Source organism: Helianthus annuus, chromosome 13 (assembly GCF_002127325.2).
Source record: "Helianthus annuus cultivar XRQ/B chromosome 13, HanXRQr2.0-SUNRISE, whole genome shotgun sequence".
NCBI lineage: Eukaryota > Viridiplantae > Streptophyta > Magnoliopsida > Asterales > Asteraceae > Helianthus > Helianthus annuus.
Genome location: NC_035445.2, coordinates 102,051,707 through 102,069,859, shown reverse-complemented (window position 1 = coordinate 102,069,859; position 18,153 = coordinate 102,051,707). Strand labels below are relative to the sequence as shown.

The window sequence follows — 18,153 nt, the reverse complement described above, 5'->3', positions numbered from 1 at the left end:
AAATTCGAGCTTGAGCCAAGCTAGCTCGAATTGAGTTCATCGAGCTCGACTCGACTCGACTCGTTTACAGCCCTACCTCTATTTCATGTATTCATACATTCATATCATTTATTTATACATCCATTTCATGTATTTATAAATCTATTTTATGTATTTATACCACCATTATATTTATTTCTAAGGAAAAAATTTAGCCCTTGTTAGATTTAGTTATTAATCAAAATTAATCAAACTGAAAACCGAAAAATTAACCAATTAATGACTTTATTATATTATAGTTGCAATAATAACCGAATTGAATCATGCACACCGGTCTATACCCCTTTATTTAGTAATTCAAATTTCTCATCTTCTTCCCCCTGAACCGTCATCAACCAACAATGGTGGAGTCACTGATCCTTCAACTCCACGAAATCTCCGCTCTCAAATTCGGCAACTTCAAGCTCAAATCCGGCATCACTTCACCAATGTACATCGACCTCCGTCTCATCATCTCCCACCCTCACCTCCTCCGTCAAATCTCCTCCACCATCATCTCCACCCTCCCTCCCTCCACATCCTACGACGTCGTTTGCGGCGTACCCTACACCGCCCTCCCCATTGCCACCGTCATCTCCACCACCTCCAACGTCCCCATGCTAATGCGCCGTAAAGAAATCAAACATTACGGCCCTTCTAAACCAATCGAAGGCGTTTTTCAACCTAATCAAACCTGTCTGATTGTCGAGGATTTGGTAACGAGTGGAGCGTCGGTTATTGAAACAGCCGCGCCGCTCCGTGCCGCCGGACTTAGGGTTACTGATGCGGCGGTGTTGATTGATCGAGAGCAGGGCGGGAGGGAGAATTTGGCGGCGCGTGGGATCACGCTTCATTCGGTGGTGAAACTTAGGGAGTTGGTTAGGGTTTTGAAACGGGAAGGTAGGGTTACTGAGGAGACGGAGGCGATGGTGGTTAGGTTTTTGGAAGAGAATAATAATGTTTCTCCGGCGGTTGGTTGTTCGGCGGCTAGGGTTAGGGTTTCGTATGGGGAGAGGGCTAAATTGGCTAAGAATCCAACTGGGAGAAAATTGTTTGAAATTATGGTGGAGAAAAAGAGTAATTTGTGTTTGGCTGCTGATGTTTCCACTGCAGCTGAACTGTTAGCAATTGCTGATAAGGTGACGAAATAATTAATACTATCATTTATTGGGCTTGCGTGCCTGGCCCGTTTAATAAACGGGTCATGTTCGGGTTGTAAAAAAAATAATGGGTCAAATCGTCTGGCCCGTTTAATATATGTATAATTGAAGTTAAAAAATATATAGTTTATGATCAAAATGTTTAAACCCATCCAACCCATTTAAAAATGTCTACTTGTTTACGACCCGTAAAACTATTTGTTGCAACTCATTTACAACTGCCAACCCGTTTGACTTGTTTAGATAAATATATGTGTTGTGTTCGGGCTTCATGGTTTTTAGTGGAACATTTTGTTTTTGGTTTTCTTGAAAAAAAAGGGTACGATTTTCTTGTTATTTTATACATCTGTTGTTAGATTCAATATTATCGGTTTCGTGGCTCAGTTGTCGGTTATTAATCTATCATCCAGATTGGACCAGAGATCTGTATGCTGAAAACTCATGTAGACATTTTGCCTGATTTTACTCCTGATTTCGGATCCAAGCTTCGTTCGGTATATCTCTAAACTCTCAAAAAGGTTTCGACTTTCAGTCTCTAATTTTGAAATTTATATATTTGTACATACATGTAAAGCAGGATTGTTTGGATATGCTTTTCGAAAGTGATTATCTAATCTTGACTAAAATGATATATGATTAACTTGTTTCTTGCTTGATTGATCGCTAACATTCATTGCATCTTCTCAAGATTGCAGACAAACATAATTTCCTTATTTTCGAGGACCGTAAGTTTGCTGACATTGGCAACACGGTAACAATGCAGTATGAAGGGTGAGTATTACACAATTTCCTAAACAAACAAACTTGTTAACAGAGTAATAAGAGTAAAATGTCATTTTCCTCCCTGAGGTTTGGCTACTTTTGCGCATTTCGTCCAAAGGTTTGTTTTTCCGCATCTGGACCCAAATGTTTGAAATCTTGCCATTTTCATCCAATACGTTAACTCCATTCATTTTTTAATGTTAAGTCAAGGGTATTATCATCTTTTTGAACATTTTTTTTTGTGATAATTAAAGGGTTTGTGTGAAGAGAAAGTCAACAGAGGGGGGTCTTTATTTCTTATAGTGCTTTTTTAATTTAATAAACAAATGGCTAAAAAGACAGAAATGCCCTCATTTAACGAAGAAAATGGATAGAGTTAACGAGTCGGATGAAAATGGCAAGATTTCAAATCTTTTGGATCCAGATGCGTAAAAACAAACTTTTGAACGAAAGTCGCAAAATTGGCCAAACCTCAAGGATGAAAATGACATTTTACTCGAATAATATTTCAAGATTTGTATAATGAATATGTTAAGTGAACTAATCAATATGTTTAACATCATAACACAGGGGCATCTTTCGTATATTGGAGTGGGCAGATATAGTGAATTGTCACATTATTTCCGGTCCTGGGATCATTGACGGGTTGAAATTAAAGGTTTGTTGACTCGTTTGACTTTTTTCGGCGTAAAAAGGTTTGAATAATCTGTTGACTTTTAGGGTCTACCTCGTGGGAGAGGGTTGCTGCTGCTTGCGGAAATGAGTTCTGCTGGTAATTTTGCTAACGGAGAGTACACAACTGCAGCAGCAAAAATAGCAGAAGAGAATTCAGATTTTGTGATCGGGTTTATCTCGGTTAATCCAGCATCGTGGCCCACGGGCTCGGGCCCGTCTAATCCCGCGTTTATTCACGCAACGCCGGGCGTTCAGTTGGTTAAAGGCGGTGATGGGTTGGGCCAGCAATATAACACCCCACATTCAGTAAGTTTTGAAGTGTGTTTTTTACATTTGTGTTAATAATTTTAATGTTGTTAGGGTTGATGAAAAATAAAAATTTTGTTTTTTAGGTAATTTCTGAGAGGGGTAGTGATATAATAATTGTCGGTCGTGGAATAACAAAGGCCGATAATCCGGTTGATGCAGCTCGGGAGTACCGAGTACAAGGTTGGAATGCGTATTGCAAGCGAGTTGAGTGATTTTGTATAGAATCTATAACAAAGGCCAATGGCGTTTGTCATCTTTCCATGTATTATCTGTTACCTATGACTTGGCCTTTTTACGCTTTTTGTACAGCCGTACATGTTTCGTATTAGATGATAGCCACCAAATTATCTTAAAATCGATCTCATATTCGTTAATGTATATTATATAGTATAATAATATAATAGACAGTAGACAGATGTTGATATAAACTTAAAGTCGTTAAAAATCTTATTACTAGTGTAGTTGAGAATTTGATATTTCAAGTTAGCTTTTGTGGTGAATTTAGGATTGAGTTTCGTGTTTAATCATATAAGTAAGTAAATGCATATACGCAATGCCTACGAGGAAAGCCGTGAACTTACAGGGTATGGGTAGCAACTACCTGGTGAGTATAGAACTGCGTATGAGTGGTTTTACAGTCGGGTATGAGTTATATTTTTTGTTTTTCTGATCTGATTTTTGTTTGCCTTTTTATGTGTATTGTGCATATATGAGTTGGTAAACCATACACTTGTATCGTGCTTGTCGGCGAGATCTGTATGGTGGTCTATCAGCATTTGGGTCAAAGTTCCAGCAGTTCAGTCTTGCATCACAGTCATGGATCTCTAATGGAGGCAGGAAATGCATTGCAGGTAGTGGTGTAAACGAGCCGAGCCCGACTACGACTAGGCTCGAGATCGGCTCGAAAGTAAACGCCAAGAACTCGAGTTCGGCTCGGCTCGAGGTAATTTGAGAACAATTTTAAACGAGCTAAATCGATAGCTTAAATGAGCCAAAGCTCGGGTAGAGCTCGGCTCGCCATTGGTATATTATATATAAAAAATAAAATACAAAATTTGTTTGGGTTCGTTTAGGCTCGCAAGCCTAAATGAGCTTTGTATCTTGATAACTAAACGAGTCATATTTTAGGCTCGGGCTCAGGCTTGTTGATGCGGGCCCAAGTGTGGAGGAACGGGCTATTTTGTATTTGGAGGCCCAAGACCGCGTAACAAAAGGGGCTTCACTGAAATGGCTCTAACTTGGGCTACGGGGGTCCGTTTGGGACGTGCGACCAGGCGATTCGAACGTGAGAACAAGCTCTATCTTGCTGCAAACGCCTACGGCGGTTTGGGTCATTGTCCGGGCCGAAAAAACGCTTATTTCTATTAGTTTTTTCCATTTTTATGTTTTTTCAAGTATTTTGGGCATTTTGTTTGGCCCGTTGTCTTTTTTAGGCCCATTTCGAATTTCTGTCTCTATTTATGTATTGCCCTAGTCATTTGAACGATCAGAATTGAATTTTGAGAAAACAGTTTTTTCACTTCAAATTCCGTGGCCTTTGGGGTTACAATTTGGGGGTTGGGGAAGAACTACACGGGTATTCGTAGAATCAACGTGTAATCTTCATTTACCGTACCACGCACTACATCACTTGTTCGACTGATTCGGTCCCGAGTCGCTCTGGAGCCACTCTGCCTCGTTTACGCTCCTATTTGCAGGTCAGTAAAAAAGAAAAGAAGGCAGTCAGATGTATCAATATGGCAACTTTATGGTGGATTTGGTACTAGAGAAATACGAAGGTTTATGATAGTTGGCTTTCTTTTGATGTAAGCTTGTTTAATGTCTGATTGTGTCTTTAGTTTCTTGCTAAGGGCTCTGCCTCTAGGTTGTTTTACCATTGGGGAAATGGATTGTATCACCCTAAACTATGCAAAATTGGCCAATAGCACGCCCAACTTTCAAGTTGGCTCCCACCACCCCCAACTGGACAACTTGGTGTCACTGTCACCCCTTCGTTAAAAAAACACTAACTGAGTTAGTTTTTTAAGCCTATGTGGCATTTAGATGATGAGTTGGAAGCATACATGGACAGAGACTTGTTATATCATCTCTTTAAATCAATTTAACCCTAATTCCCAAACAAACTCATCTTCTCCTCATCAATTGTAGACGAAGATTAATTCCCAAAACACAACACATAAATCATATCTTCCAAAACACAACTCCAATGTCTGAAACCATGTCAAGCATTGTTCAATGTTCTAAGTTCTTACCTTGTTTTCCACTAAACACAACTCCAATGTCTAAAACCATGTTGTTTGCAGAACCGGATCCGGATCTGAACTCGGATCAAATCTTGGATTGGTTAGATGATTCAACGCCGCACTCGCCATTGATCCTGGATGATCTATATTGCACCATGGATGATACCCGAATCCAAGAACATTAGAACCGATCACTCCAGATCTTCACTCGACTGTCTCGCTCCACTTTCAGTGCTTTTCATTGTAGATCTCTTCTTTTTGTTGAAGGTGCACCGGCGTCGTCATCTGCATCAGAATCTTCAAGACCACCACCTCTTTGTTAAACAACCTCCGGCGTCGTCATCTGCACTTCACCGTCTCTGATTCACCGGTCAAACACCAGACCATCCACCTTCCGACCAACTCCATCCCCGTACACCCACACCAACTGTTACACATTTGGGAATCAGATTGTTTGGTCTTCCATTTGAGTAAGGCGTCCACAGCGGCGGAAGAGGGCGACTGGTACCAGAACCACCACAACTGTTACACATCATTCGACCGGAACCAGCACAAGTCCGGCATCCTCCGTCACCGTCACCTCTACCTCCACCACCCACCTGCAACCACCGCCCAAACCCACCCCTTCACTACACAAACTCACAACACCATACAAAGTCACCGTCATTGCAACAAAAAGAAGCATATACAAACCGATATACAGGTAATCATCGGTGATTGCTTGAGGATTTCGAATGGGATATAGGGTTGGCTTCTTACGGAGAGGCATATGAATTATGTGTTTGTAGGAGAGTTATGGATTGTTGTGGTGAAGTGAAGTGTGGGGAGTTAGGATTGCAGATCCAAATCCACATCGATGAGGATAAAGTTTTTTTTCTTTATTTTTTTGTTATTTATAAATATGTTCCAGATCCACATCCACATCAGCATGCCACATAAGATAAATTAGCCACGTCAGCAAAAAAAACTAACCTAGTTAGTGTCCGGTTAACGACGGGGTGACATAGCAACCCAAGTGTCCAGTTGGGGGTGGTGGGAGCCAACTTGAAAGTTGAGCGTGGTATTGGCCAATTTTGCATAGTTGAGGGTGATACAGTCCATTTCCCCTTTACCATTATACATTTGTAGAAAAAAGGTTTACGGAGGTAAGGAAATGAAGATAAAATTAACGGGTTCAAGTTGGGAGTTTGGGTCGCACGGCAGGTTCAGGTTGTCGTCTGAAACACACCCAAAACTGAGTTCTAGAATGTTTACTGTTCCCGGGTCGGTTTCGTGGGTATGGTGTAGCCAATTTTTAGTAAGACCTTTCAAAAATTTTATGCAACGGGAAATAACGAAACTAGCTATTGACCACGCCCTCTTTCAAGCGTCTGGAGCGACGTGAAATCCAAATGTAGTGGAGGCATTTGGGATGTAGCTGAAGCGTCTCTAATACACCTGAAGGACTTGCAGAAGCTAAAGCGTCTGGGCTATCTCCAAACCGAGTTGCAGACGTCTCCGGCACTACTTTTTTCCGGCGATCTCTTTCATGTAGGACTTCATTTAAAGGGATGTTTCATGTACTTCATGGTGCCCAAACCGAGTTGCAGACGTCTCTGGCAATCTCCGACATTTTCTCATCGCCGTTTGGGTCCAAGCTATTGCTGGAGATTGTTCCGGTGCCGTCTGCAGGTTGAGGTGAAGACATAAGTGGTGAGGTAAGTAGTGACAATCTTCAAGGTAATGCTTTAACTACTGTTGCAAACTTGCAATTGGATCTAATGGTGATATTGTTGTAGTAGATAGCAAGTTAGTGTGTTGGAGACGTCTGCATGTACATGCATGTTGATTGGGGTTGGAAGTGACGTCTGCAAGTGAATACATGTGGAGGTGACAGCTGGTTGTTGGAATAGGTGGCGCCACATGTCCGTTTTTAATTGGGTTTTAGCGAGACGCCTGTGAGAGACGCTTCAGTTGCTTGGGTTTCCGTGAGACGTCTGCATAGAGACGCCTCAGATGGCTATTTTTGAAAATGGTTTTGGTCAATGGCTAGATTGGTGATTTCCCCTTTATAATATATGGATTAAGGTTTTACTTTAGACAATTTTTAGTGTTCGTATAGTAAACTAAGAAACTACAAAAAATGTTGGTAGAATCATCTGAATAGGGTGTGATTTGGTTAGAAGAATCATCTGTGCACATGTTAAAGGGTAGTCAACGAAATCATTATCCGAACGGCGAGCTCTCGTTGATCATATTTCATAACTAGCTGAACTGATTCGTCCACAAACCTGTTGAAAGTTGTTTTTAGCGTTATTTGGTTGCTCTCTCGCCCTATTAACACAAAGTTAGACCATATGCATACAAGAACGCGAATATTTTCATTTCAGAACCAATATTATGTTCAGAACTGTAAAAACCACATAAACAACACATGTAAATAGTATTTTAATGAATATAGTTAATTAAAATAAGGGTTATTTTCTTTCGTCCACTTTTTCTTCGATTTTATCTTTACTCTCGTGATTTTTTAAAGTGTAACAATGTACACACCTGGGGTATATGCACAAATGCATACAAATAAAATATAATCAGAGTATTATTTTTAATAATTTCAATACATACAAAGTTAAGTTAGAAATGTCGGCGGAAATAGTGAAAGAGAACTATTGGCCAAAAGTGGCAGCTGACTTTAATAAATGTTTTTTTTTTTTTTCATAAATGTTTTCCTCTATTAAAAATTACGATATTGCCTAATTTATGCTTTGCCCCCAGCTTAGATCTATGATTTTGCCCTCTGTTAAAAAATACGATTTTGCCCTGGTTAAAAAAATATATATACTTTTGCCTATAATACCAACTAAAAAATATAATAACCCTTTTGCCAGCAGCTCAAAATTACGATTTTGCCATCGGTTCAAAAATTACGATTTTACCCTCAGCTTTTTATTTTATACCCGCTGTAAAATTACGGTTATGCCCCAGTTTAAAATTACGTCTTCGCACCCAGTTCAAAATAAAATTATGCTTTTGCCCCCAGCTCAAAATTACGATTATTCTCTCGGTTCAAAATTACGATTTCACCCTCAGTTTAAAATTAATTTTGTGCCCACAGCTAAAAATAAAATTATGGTTTTTCGCCCTCCGTTTAAAATTACGTTTTTACACTCAGTTTAAAATAAAATGTTGTTTTTCCTCTAGCTCAAAATTACGATTCTGAGCTCACCTCAAAATTACGTTTATGCCCACAGTTCAAAATATTATGAATTTGCTCTCAGTTTAAAATTATTTAAAATTATGATTTCGTCTCCAGTTCAAAATATAATTTACGATTTTATCCTCTGTACAAACATACATGTTATGAGAGAGAAATATTCGGCTTATTGCCCCGCAACGCGGGCGGGACAAAAACAAGTTCTCCAACATATATAACTTCATATCATAGTTGTTAAAAGCCATCGCCTCTTGCGTCTAGGCCCATTTTCCAGGCGAAGCAATTGTGCTTTAAGTCAAGGCAATCACGCTTTAATTATCCTGGTGATGGTTCATACGTAGATTCCAGCGCGATTCCTAGATTCCAGAGTGTTTCCGGCCAAATTCTCTAAATTCCAGTAAGATTTCAGCTAGACTTTTACTTTTATCTAAAAAAAACTACTTTTCTACACCAATACACTAATATTTTAGAACTTTCGGTACTAAATAGAAGATAATAAATCTTATATAATAGCTTTTGTTTGTTTTATTTTTTTATGATGAAAGCTTTAATAAAGTTTACTAATTCAAATTTGATTACTTTACATCAATAGCGCAGGTAAGCGAGCAAAAGCTGCGCCGCTACCCCTTTTTGAATAGCAAACCCTAGCCTATTAAAGACAAACCCCTGCCCCCCTGTTGATGAGCAACTGTTATGGACAACCTTGTGGACCCTAGTCAACAAACGGATAGCTTCTGGAGCTAGGGAGCCAAAGGTGTCGAAGGCGAAGGGGACAAATACATGTTGGTTATCAGCACATGCTTTAGCGTGTTTATCCACCTTTTATTTGAAAAATATTATTAATTTTCTAATATATAATATATTTTTTTATTTTTTTCATCGTACGCTTTTTTTATCCTCAGACCCTCACTTTTTTTGCGCGGTTTCTATGCATTTTAGTCTATGTATCTATTATATATTAAACAATATCAATGTTTAGACAATTCTGAAACACTAAAGCCAATATATATATATAATATAAAACGAAATGAGTTAAGACCGGTCGATAAGGCTACGAACGAAACAAACACGAACAAGACCTTGTTCATGTTTATTCGTTAAGGAAATAAATGTGTTCACGAACTGTTTATGAAAACTTACCAAATGAGATATTATGTTGTGTTGGTTCATTTAAGGATATGAACGTGTTCGTTCGTTAAATTTAGATAACAAACACAAACATTTTTTCATGAACGCAAATAAACACAAACAACATAAACAAACACAAATGGGCATATATTATAAGACATATAATATATAATACACTAATATTTAGTAAGTATTTTATTAATGAGACTTTTGAAGTATTTAAACAAAATATAAAAACTAAAAAACCTAATGAAGTATCGAACACAAAGAACATGTTACCGAACCTTCACGAACATAAATGAACACATGCAACATATATTCATATTCGTTCATTTAACTAAATAAACACAATTTATTATTCGTATTAGTTCATTAATTAAGCGAATCAACATAAAGAAACGTCTCGCGTAACGAAAACTTACCTCATTACATAATTGACATCATCAATGAATTCAAAAACTTACATGGTTACCTAATTGTGATTCTCTAACAAACTCAAAAACTCAAATCTACGTTAATTTTGGGTGTTTGATGTAGTGGGGTAGTGGGATAGTGGGGAGTTGAATCAAGCGGTTGCACAAGCCTTCAAAAATCTCCTAAAACTCAACATAAATGTCTATTTTAAACGGTTGAGATTAAAAGTTGACGGTTTTAATCTGATTAAGGCCACTAGCAGGGCCACGGCTCAGGGGCGGTTCTTAGAAGGCCACTAGCAGGGCCACGGCTCGGACAAGTTTTTCGGCCGTAGTGCTAATTTTCCGCATTTCGATCGAAATTTTTTATATATACTATGTTTGGCCCGGGCTTGCCCGAGCTTTTTTTACTGTCCGTGTCTTTCGACCCTGGCACGTTCAACGGGCAAGATCCGCCACTGCTTACACTCCCTCTCTATACATTATTATTTTTTATCGCATCAAACCTTTGGACGACGGTTTTTCTCCAAAACTGGAGACGGTGACTTCGACTAACCAGCGCTGTCTACGATCGCAGACGTATGAAGTCGCCTTTTATCATTGGCTGTCCAAATGATTATCCCGAATAGCTAGACTTTTATCCGTTAGCTATTCAAAAAATAATAATAAAAAAATAACATCTCATTCAATTACATCCCGGCTTTATAAATACAAAAAATCAAACTCCTTTGAAACCAAACCGACTAAACCCTTCCCCCAAAATCCTCAACAATGAGTCTCGAAGACGACGATCAATCACAATCACAATCATCACAAGATTCAGAAACATACATGGTAGGTTTCATAATCGCCAACATAGTGGGTCTCCAATATTATTCCGGCCGAATAAGCGGCCGCGAAATGGTGGGTCTGGTTCGAGAACCCCTAAACCAGTACGACCCAAACGCCATCAAAGTGGTCAACACTCGAACCCATCAAGTGGGTCACATTGAAAAGAAGGTAGCCAGTGTTCTTGCACCCTTAATCGACTCCAATTTCATTCATGTTGAAGGGATTGTCCCAAAACAGCCTAATAAAGGAGTTAGGTATAAAATCCCATGTCATGTTCATGTTTTTGCTAAAATTGATAACTTTGAGGTTGTAAAGTTTGCATTTTTGGATAATGGGTTGTGTTTGTTTGTTGAGAATAGTGTTATGTTTAGTGGGTCTGAGGCTAATGTGGTTAAAGAGAGGAAAAAGACTGATTTGGATGAGGTTTTTAAGTTGGTTGACCAGAATTTGAGTCAAAGTGTTGTTGGAGAGATTGAACCTCCTAAAGATTTGATTCTTGCTGATCTTTTTACTCATCAGAAGCAGGGTTTGTATTGGTTGTACCGTCGGGAGAATTCCGATGAGTTGCCGCCGTTTTGGGTGGAGAATGATAACGGGTTTGTGAACGTGTTGACGCGTTACGAAAGTGATAAACGACCTGACCCGTTACGTGGTGGGATTTTCGCGGATGATATGGGATTGGGTAAGACTCTTACGTTACTATCGTTAATCGCTTTGGATAAATGTAAGGTTTCCGACGATGGGAAGTGTGAAGTGATGGAAGCGGAAAACGAGGAATCGGTTATGAAGAGTCGTAAGAGATCGAGAAAGGGAAGTAAGAAAGAGAAAACGGAAGAATGTACGGGCCGGGTTGGGTCGAAAATGACGTTGGTTGTTTGTCCACCGTCTGTGTTTTCAACGTGGATAACGCAGCTAACCGAGCATACGAAACGTGGGAAGTTAAAAGCGTATATGTACTACGGGGATCGAACGCAAGATGTGTTTGAGCTTCAAAAGTACGATATAGTTTTAACAACTTATAGCACATTAGGTAGTGGATTAGGTTCATCAACCGATCCAATAAAGAAGATAGATTGGTGGCGTGTGATATTGGATGAAGCGCATATAATCAAGAATCATAGGGCGAAACAAAGTAACGCTGTGAATAAGTTGAATGCTAGAAACCGATGGGTTGTTACAGGAACACCGATACAAAATGGTTCAATGGACCTATTCTCTCTCATGGCGTTTTTAAGATTTGACCCGTTTTCGACTAAAAGTTATTGGGATAGCTTGGTGCAACGACCTATTGCTCAAGGGAATGCAAACGGGCTCTCAAGGCTCCAGGTAAAAATGCGTAAAAGAACCGATTGAAGTTAACTCGTTTTGGGTTCAAATGGGTTGTTTTTAGTATGGGTCGGGTCAAATTGTTCCGCAGACATTGTTTTATCCTTTTTTGTCGATAGTTATTGCGTTAAATATGTTTACAAATATAGTTTATTACAAATACACTTTAGATGAATTTAAACCTTTTCGACCCGTTTCCCTGTTAGCTAAAAATTTGGATCTGACCCATTAGGGATAATCCATAACCCGAATTGACCCATTCATGTGGATTCGTGTTCTTGTACACTGCTTCTAAGAATGTTATTATTTTCTAAAAAATGAGTAAATTTGTGACAATTGTTAAATCACAAGTCATGTTTGAGTTTTAGTGCCACCAAAACGGGCGGGTCAGGGGGCTGGGTAACGGGTCAAGACTGGTTTGGGTTTAAACGGGGTGTTTCTTGTAAGATTCAAAACGGGTTGGTCCAGCCTACAAACATTATCAATAGTAGATGTGTCAAATATGATTACAAAAGTTATGTTATTTCTTCAACAACCATAAGTCAATAATCCACCTTCAAAAATAATTGTGTTTTTTTTTTTTTTTTTAATATTTAGACATTGATGGCGACCCTTTCTTTGAGACGAACAAAAGAAAAGGCCGAGATCGGGTTACCTCCGAAAACTATCCATACATGTCACGTGGAGCTTTCTGTAGACGAACGGAAATTGTATGACGAGATGGAAACCGAAGCCAAGAATTTTGTTGCAAAGTATATTGCTAAAGGAAGCGTGACAAATAATTACTCTACGGTTTTAAGCATCATTTTACGTCTTCGCCAAATATGTACACATACGGAATTGGTCCCTTCAGATGTTAGATCGTCACTTTTGTCCTACAACTTTGAAGGTATTTTCTGCTTTTCATTCTATTTAATTTTCCACTTGATGCCAATTTGATGTCACAGATCGCGTAAATATAAAGTTGTTTCCTATGCAAACAAACTGTTACAAGTAACTGAGATTGCTATAAACTAAACACTATGAAACGGATAAACAATATGTTTTTAGTAAGAGTATATATATACGGATAGTCCCTGTGGTTAACCAAAATATCAAGTAGTTTTCGTATGCATATATATACGGATGGTCCCTGTGGTTAACCAAAATTTTGGATTTAGTCCCTAGCTTCTCAAAAGTACATGAATGGTCCCTGTGGTTTGCGCTTTGTAACGCATTTAGTCCCCATCTAACAAATCTAAAGGTTTTAGTAGGTCCAAGTTAGGGACTAAATGCGTTACAAAGTGCAAACCACAAGGACCATTTGTGTACTTTTGGCAAAAGTTGGGGACCAAATACGTTACAAAGTGCAAACCACATGGACCATTCGTGTAGTTTCGGAAAGTTAGGGACGAAATGCAAAATTTTGGTCACCACAGGGACCATGTGTGTACTTTACTCTCTTAGTAATTATAAAGGATGACTATGATATTCATTAAATTAAAATGATATGGTATTCATCCTTTATAAAAACTAATTGAGCCAAGTAGGGGGTTTTAGAAACCGCTCAAACCGAAGCAAGTCAGTCAGTCGGTTTGAGATCCAAACGGTGCAGTTTTCATGGTTTGGTTTTACAGTTCGGTCCAGTTTGAAACTTGGAACCTACCATTTAACCTTTATTATTTATATATGTTTTTCATATTTAGAATAGGTAGTCACGTATACGTATACGTATTGTAATCATTAACCATCTTTATAGTTTTAAAAGTCATAATACAAACTAACGAGTTTGAAAAAAAAATAAAAAAAAAAATTGTTTTAGACCACCAAAATGTAATCGACTAACCGTGTTCTATTTCAATATGAACTTTTAGATGCATCCAACAAACCGGAACTTCTTAAGAAGCTAGTTTTACTACTACAAGACAGTGAAGACATAGATTGCCCGATTTGCCTCTCGCCACCATCCAAAATAATCATCACATCTTGCGCTCACATCTTTTGCGAAAGTTGCATAATCCGCGCTATAAAAAGTTCGATATCCGCATGCCCATTATGCCGCCGCGGGTTAACAGAATCCGACCTTTACTCACCACCACCCGAATACGCCCCTGAAGTCGATAAATCCGGTTGTAAACCATCTTCCAAAGCTTCCGCTCTTTTGAAACTGATAGAAGCATCTAGAACCGAAAACCCGTCCGTAAAATCCGTAGTGTTTTCTCAGTTTCGTAAGCTCTTACTCCTACTTGAACAACCGTTAAAAGAAGCTGGATTCAAGACGTTGCGTTTGGACGGTGCAATGAATGCGAAAAAACGAGCGGATGTGATTAAAGAGTTTGGTGAATCAGGGGCGGAAGGGCCCACGGTTTTGTTAGCGAGCCTTAAAGCTTCGGGTACGGGGATAAATCTAACCACGGCTTCCACAGTGTATTTGATGGAACCGTGGTGGAATCCGGCAGTTGAAGAACAGGCGATGGATCGTGTACATCGGATCGGGCAAAACAAGGCGGTTAAAGTGGTGAAAATGATTGCCAAGGATAGTATCGATGAAAGGGTATTGTTGTTGCAAGAAAAGAAACAGAAGCTGGCGAAAGAAGCGTTTCACAACAAGGGAAAAGATGAGAAACGAGAGATTGATTTAGCGGATCTTCGTACGTTGATGTCGCTGTGAACTTTATGTTTTCGCGTGTTCTCACTTTGGTTTTTGTGGATGTGATGATTTAAATGTGTCTGTTTTGATGAACTAGTCGAATACTTGTATGTTTGGCGTGTTTCGATATGCACATTGCTGAAACACACACTTCACCCGGTCACATAAGTCGTTTCACCAGTATACTCATGGCGATTTCTTTGTAAATGGGCGTTGTAAGTTTGTATACGGCAATCTATAGTTGGTATACGCTCGTTTAGAATAGAAAAATTGACGTTTCAGGGGGGGGGGGGGTGCATGTTACTTCGATAGCTTGTGCATTTTGCGACATGGTGAATGAAGACTTCAATCATTTAGGGGCTGTTTGGCAACTTCGAATGGTTAAGTGCTGAACCAGTAAGAGGTCTGAACCATTAAGAGCTAGTATAATGCTTAACCGTTTAGAGGCAAACGTCTGACCCATTCAGATTAAAGGTCTTAACCATTCAAACTCTGTATAATGCTTAACCATTCAGAGGCAAATGTCTGAACTATTCAGACATCTGCTTGCGAAACAAACAGTCTGAATCATTAAGTGTTGAACCAGTAAGAGGTCTGGACCATTAAGAGACCCATTAAGAGGTAAACAAAAATCCCCTTTATTCTTTTGTAACTGTATGTTGTTTTGTCTAGCTTCTTGCTAGCCTTTGTTGTATAGTTATATAGTTGTTACAAAAAAAATATCTAAGTTTAAGTGTGTGATATCATTATATACACTTTCATCTTCTTATTATTACATTATTACATATGTTACAACTATGTAATTAAATATTAAAAGAATAGATTTAATTTATCATTATTATCGGTTTCATCTTGATCCCTTTTTGCCACTAGTGCAACTTGCATTGTAGGGTGATTTATTTTTCTAGTGGTTTTAATAATGTTGAGTGTAAAGATAAGTGTACAACAATAAAGTTTTTGACTATTTTAAAAAGTGGGCATACTTTAATTCGTGTGATGTGGGTATTTCTTAGTGGACAATACAAATTAAAAAGCATTTACTATTTATTTAGGCATTCGGGATATCCAAATACATCATTGATACGTATCGAATGAGAAATTATGTTGGAATTGGGTTCTTTTAACCGAATATTTGTCATTTCTATCTTTCTGTTAGTAGAATGTAGACGGAGGTTGAAACTACAACTATTAAATTGATAGAATAACTTTTTGGTAACAAATAAGAAGTGTTCTAGCGGTACTTCGGTGACTTTTTCTATCGGAGGTTGTCGGTTGGAGTCTCATTCATGATAAAATTTCATATGCGAGCCAGGGATTTTACCGCATTGGGCGTTTGGACGATAGGTTTTCTCTAGAATTGATGACGGTTGGGTCACAAGCGTTGTCGGTGATCGTGAACATGGATGACTTTTGTGCCAATAGGTGTACCTGAATGGCTGGACTTTGTTGGACAAAGTTCGAATCATAAGGAAGAGATTACTAATATTCTTGGCGATTATGTTATTATATATTATATATTATATAATAGTATAATTTGTAACAAGGTTAGGCTTTGAGGTGTTGTCCCTCATGCTTTGATGATGGTTTATGCATGTTATGTTTGTACTCTTGTATTTAATGGTTGTACCTAATCTTAGGTATAAAAACTTTTTATTTCTATCTTAGATCTCACTCTCTTACATCTCTCTATTTTTTAGGAGACGCCACCACAACCACTGTTGGTCTCCGCCACCACCATGACCTTTGGTCTCCGCCGCCGACAGACGTCGTTGCCGGAGTTACAGAGACATCTGGTGTAGTCGTGTGGTTTTGTCCCTCATGCTTTGCTGGTGGTTTATGCATGTTATGTTTGTACTCTTGCATTTATTGGTTGTACCTAATCTTGGGTATAAAAACCATTTTTTTTCTATCGCAGATCTCACTCTTTACATCTCTGTAATTTTTTAGACACCACCACAGCCACTGTTGGTCTTCGCCTCCACCATGACCTTTGGTCTCCGCCGCAGGATGACGTCGTTGCTAGAGTTACAGCGATGTCCGGTGAGGCCATGTGGTATCTGTCGTGAGTCAGTTCACTGTTGAGGATGCGATTGGTTAACTGTGACACCTCGCAAAATCATGTCCAATATGACAACGACACGTGTCATAAACCCTGAACATATAAAAAGATAACTTTGAGGGACTAAATTTGTAAAACAGTGTAAAGATGTATGTGGAAGGACCAAAAGCATCAACATGCCAAACTTGTGCCTCTGATTGACCTTGCACGATGTTCGTATTCTGTAATGAATAAATTGTAGAACACAGGAAGTCGTTTATGCTTAAAATTTAGAAATTACAAAGCATAGGGGTTAAACGTGTCAACATGTTAAATGTTACCTCTGAGTGTGTAAAACCCCGTGTTACCGAATGTCAAAGTCAAAGTCAAAGTCAAAGTCAAGATTGACTTCTTTGACTATAATTAGTCTATTCTATGTTGGAGTTTTCTGTTAGTTGTATTATGTGGAGTAAGTGTTGTTAATCAAGTAATCGAATGTTTATCAATACAAACCGATCTAAAACATTGAATAGTAGGAAGTAACAATGCGATAAAGTCAATCAATCAATAATCAAGCTAACCTAATCATCATCGAACTCGGAACTCGAATTGCACGAACTTTGGTTGTTATTATACGTGTGTGTGTGCCTTATGTGTTACTTGTGCATGTTTACTTTATGTTATGTGTGGTAATCAATCGAAACTCGAATCAAAACTCAAAACTCAATCGAACTCAATCAAAATCAAGTTATGATAATTGATGGAGAAGTGATTACGCGAGATATAGATGATTGTATGTTAGATATAGTGATTAGGACTGAAAGTAATTTGAATAGGAAACTCTATCGTGTTCGTATCATCTTCAATCGAAAACGAAATATCCGAAATCGTCGCACCGAACGCTCGAAACAGGCTGTTGATCGATCAGGCTCTAGCCGATCGAACAGCCCAGCCGATCGAACGGACTGTCCGATCGAGCAGGCTGTCCGATCGAGGTGCATGGCCGATCGGCCAGCCCTTTCCTCTTTGGGAAGCCTATAAATTGCCCTGTCATTGTCATTCTTTCCACTTTTGGAAACCCTCTGACCGACCAGCCCGTGCTCCCCTTCTTTTCAGATTTCTTCTGATTCCGGTAAGTTTTCATCCTAAATCTTGTACTTTCTTGATCTACACACACTCCTATACCTTTCTATCTTTCAAATCTTAACTTTTAACCGTGAAATCATCAAGATTCAAGCATTCTAGGATGATGTCATCATGGTGTTCTTGAAGAACTTCATGTTTTGACCTCAATCCACCACGAATAGTTTGGATCTAACCAATTTCCACATAAACAAACACAGATCTACCACATATCTAAACATATTTTCGGAGGAAAGGAGTGAAAGATGGATTTTCCAACTTTCTTTCAACTTTTTTACACTCAAT

At 38.8% G+C, this 18,153-nt stretch overlaps 2 protein-coding genes and 1 long non-coding RNA gene across 3 annotated transcripts; all 3 read left to right on the top strand.

Moving 5' to 3' along the window:
- The first annotated feature begins 290 nt into the window (after positions 1–290).
- On the top strand, positions 291–3,298 carry LOC110898848 (uridine 5'-monophosphate synthase). Its single transcript, XM_022145694.2, has 6 exons — positions 291–1,157; positions 1,589–1,672; positions 1,867–1,949; positions 2,511–2,598; positions 2,661–2,921; positions 3,008–3,298. The coding sequence occupies exons 1-6, from the start codon at positions 381–383 to the stop codon at positions 3,134–3,136; spliced, it is 1,422 nt and encodes a 473-aa protein (XP_022001386.1). The 5' UTR covers positions 291–380; the 3' UTR covers positions 3,137–3,298.
- A 1,750-nt stretch (positions 3,299–5,048) lies between these two features.
- LOC118485577 lies at positions 5,049–7,542 on the top strand. Its single transcript, XR_004876753.1, has 2 exons — positions 5,049–6,864; positions 6,949–7,542. It is a non-coding gene; the product is annotated as an uncharacterized LOC118485577 (long non-coding RNA).
- Positions 7,543–10,620: 3,078 nt separating this feature from the next.
- On the top strand, positions 10,621–14,913 carry LOC110898849 (putative SWI/SNF-related matrix-associated actin-dependent regulator of chromatin subfamily A member 3-like 1). The gene is made up of 3 exons (XM_022145695.2): positions 10,621–12,058; positions 12,656–12,947; positions 13,912–14,913. Exons 1-3 carry the CDS (start codon positions 10,673–10,675, stop codon positions 14,706–14,708), a joined length of 2,475 nt encoding a protein of 824 aa, XP_022001387.1. The 5' UTR covers positions 10,621–10,672; the 3' UTR covers positions 14,709–14,913.
- The last annotated feature ends 3,240 nt before the right edge of the window (positions 14,914–18,153 follow it).

Coding starts and splice junctions, on each gene's coding strand:
- LOC110898848 (XM_022145694.2), top strand. CDS start 381: ATGGTGGAGTCACTGATCCTTCAACTCCACGAAATCTCCGCTCTCAAA. Junction 1,158..1,588: donor TGTTAGCAATTGCTGATAAG/GTGACGAAATAA, acceptor TCTATCATCCAG/ATTGGACCAGAGATCTGTAT. Junction 1,950..2,510: donor GTAACAATGCAGTATGAAGG/GTGAGTATTACA, acceptor ATCATAACACAG/GGGCATCTTTCGTATATTGG.
- LOC110898849 (XM_022145695.2), top strand. CDS start 10,673: ATGAGTCTCGAAGACGACGATCAATCACAATCACAATCATCACAAGAT. Junction 12,059..12,655: donor ACGGGCTCTCAAGGCTCCAG/GTAAAAATGCGT, acceptor TTTAATATTTAG/ACATTGATGGCGACCCTTTC. Junction 12,948..13,911: donor TTTGTCCTACAACTTTGAAG/GTATTTTCTGCT, acceptor ATGAACTTTTAG/ATGCATCCAACAAACCGGAA.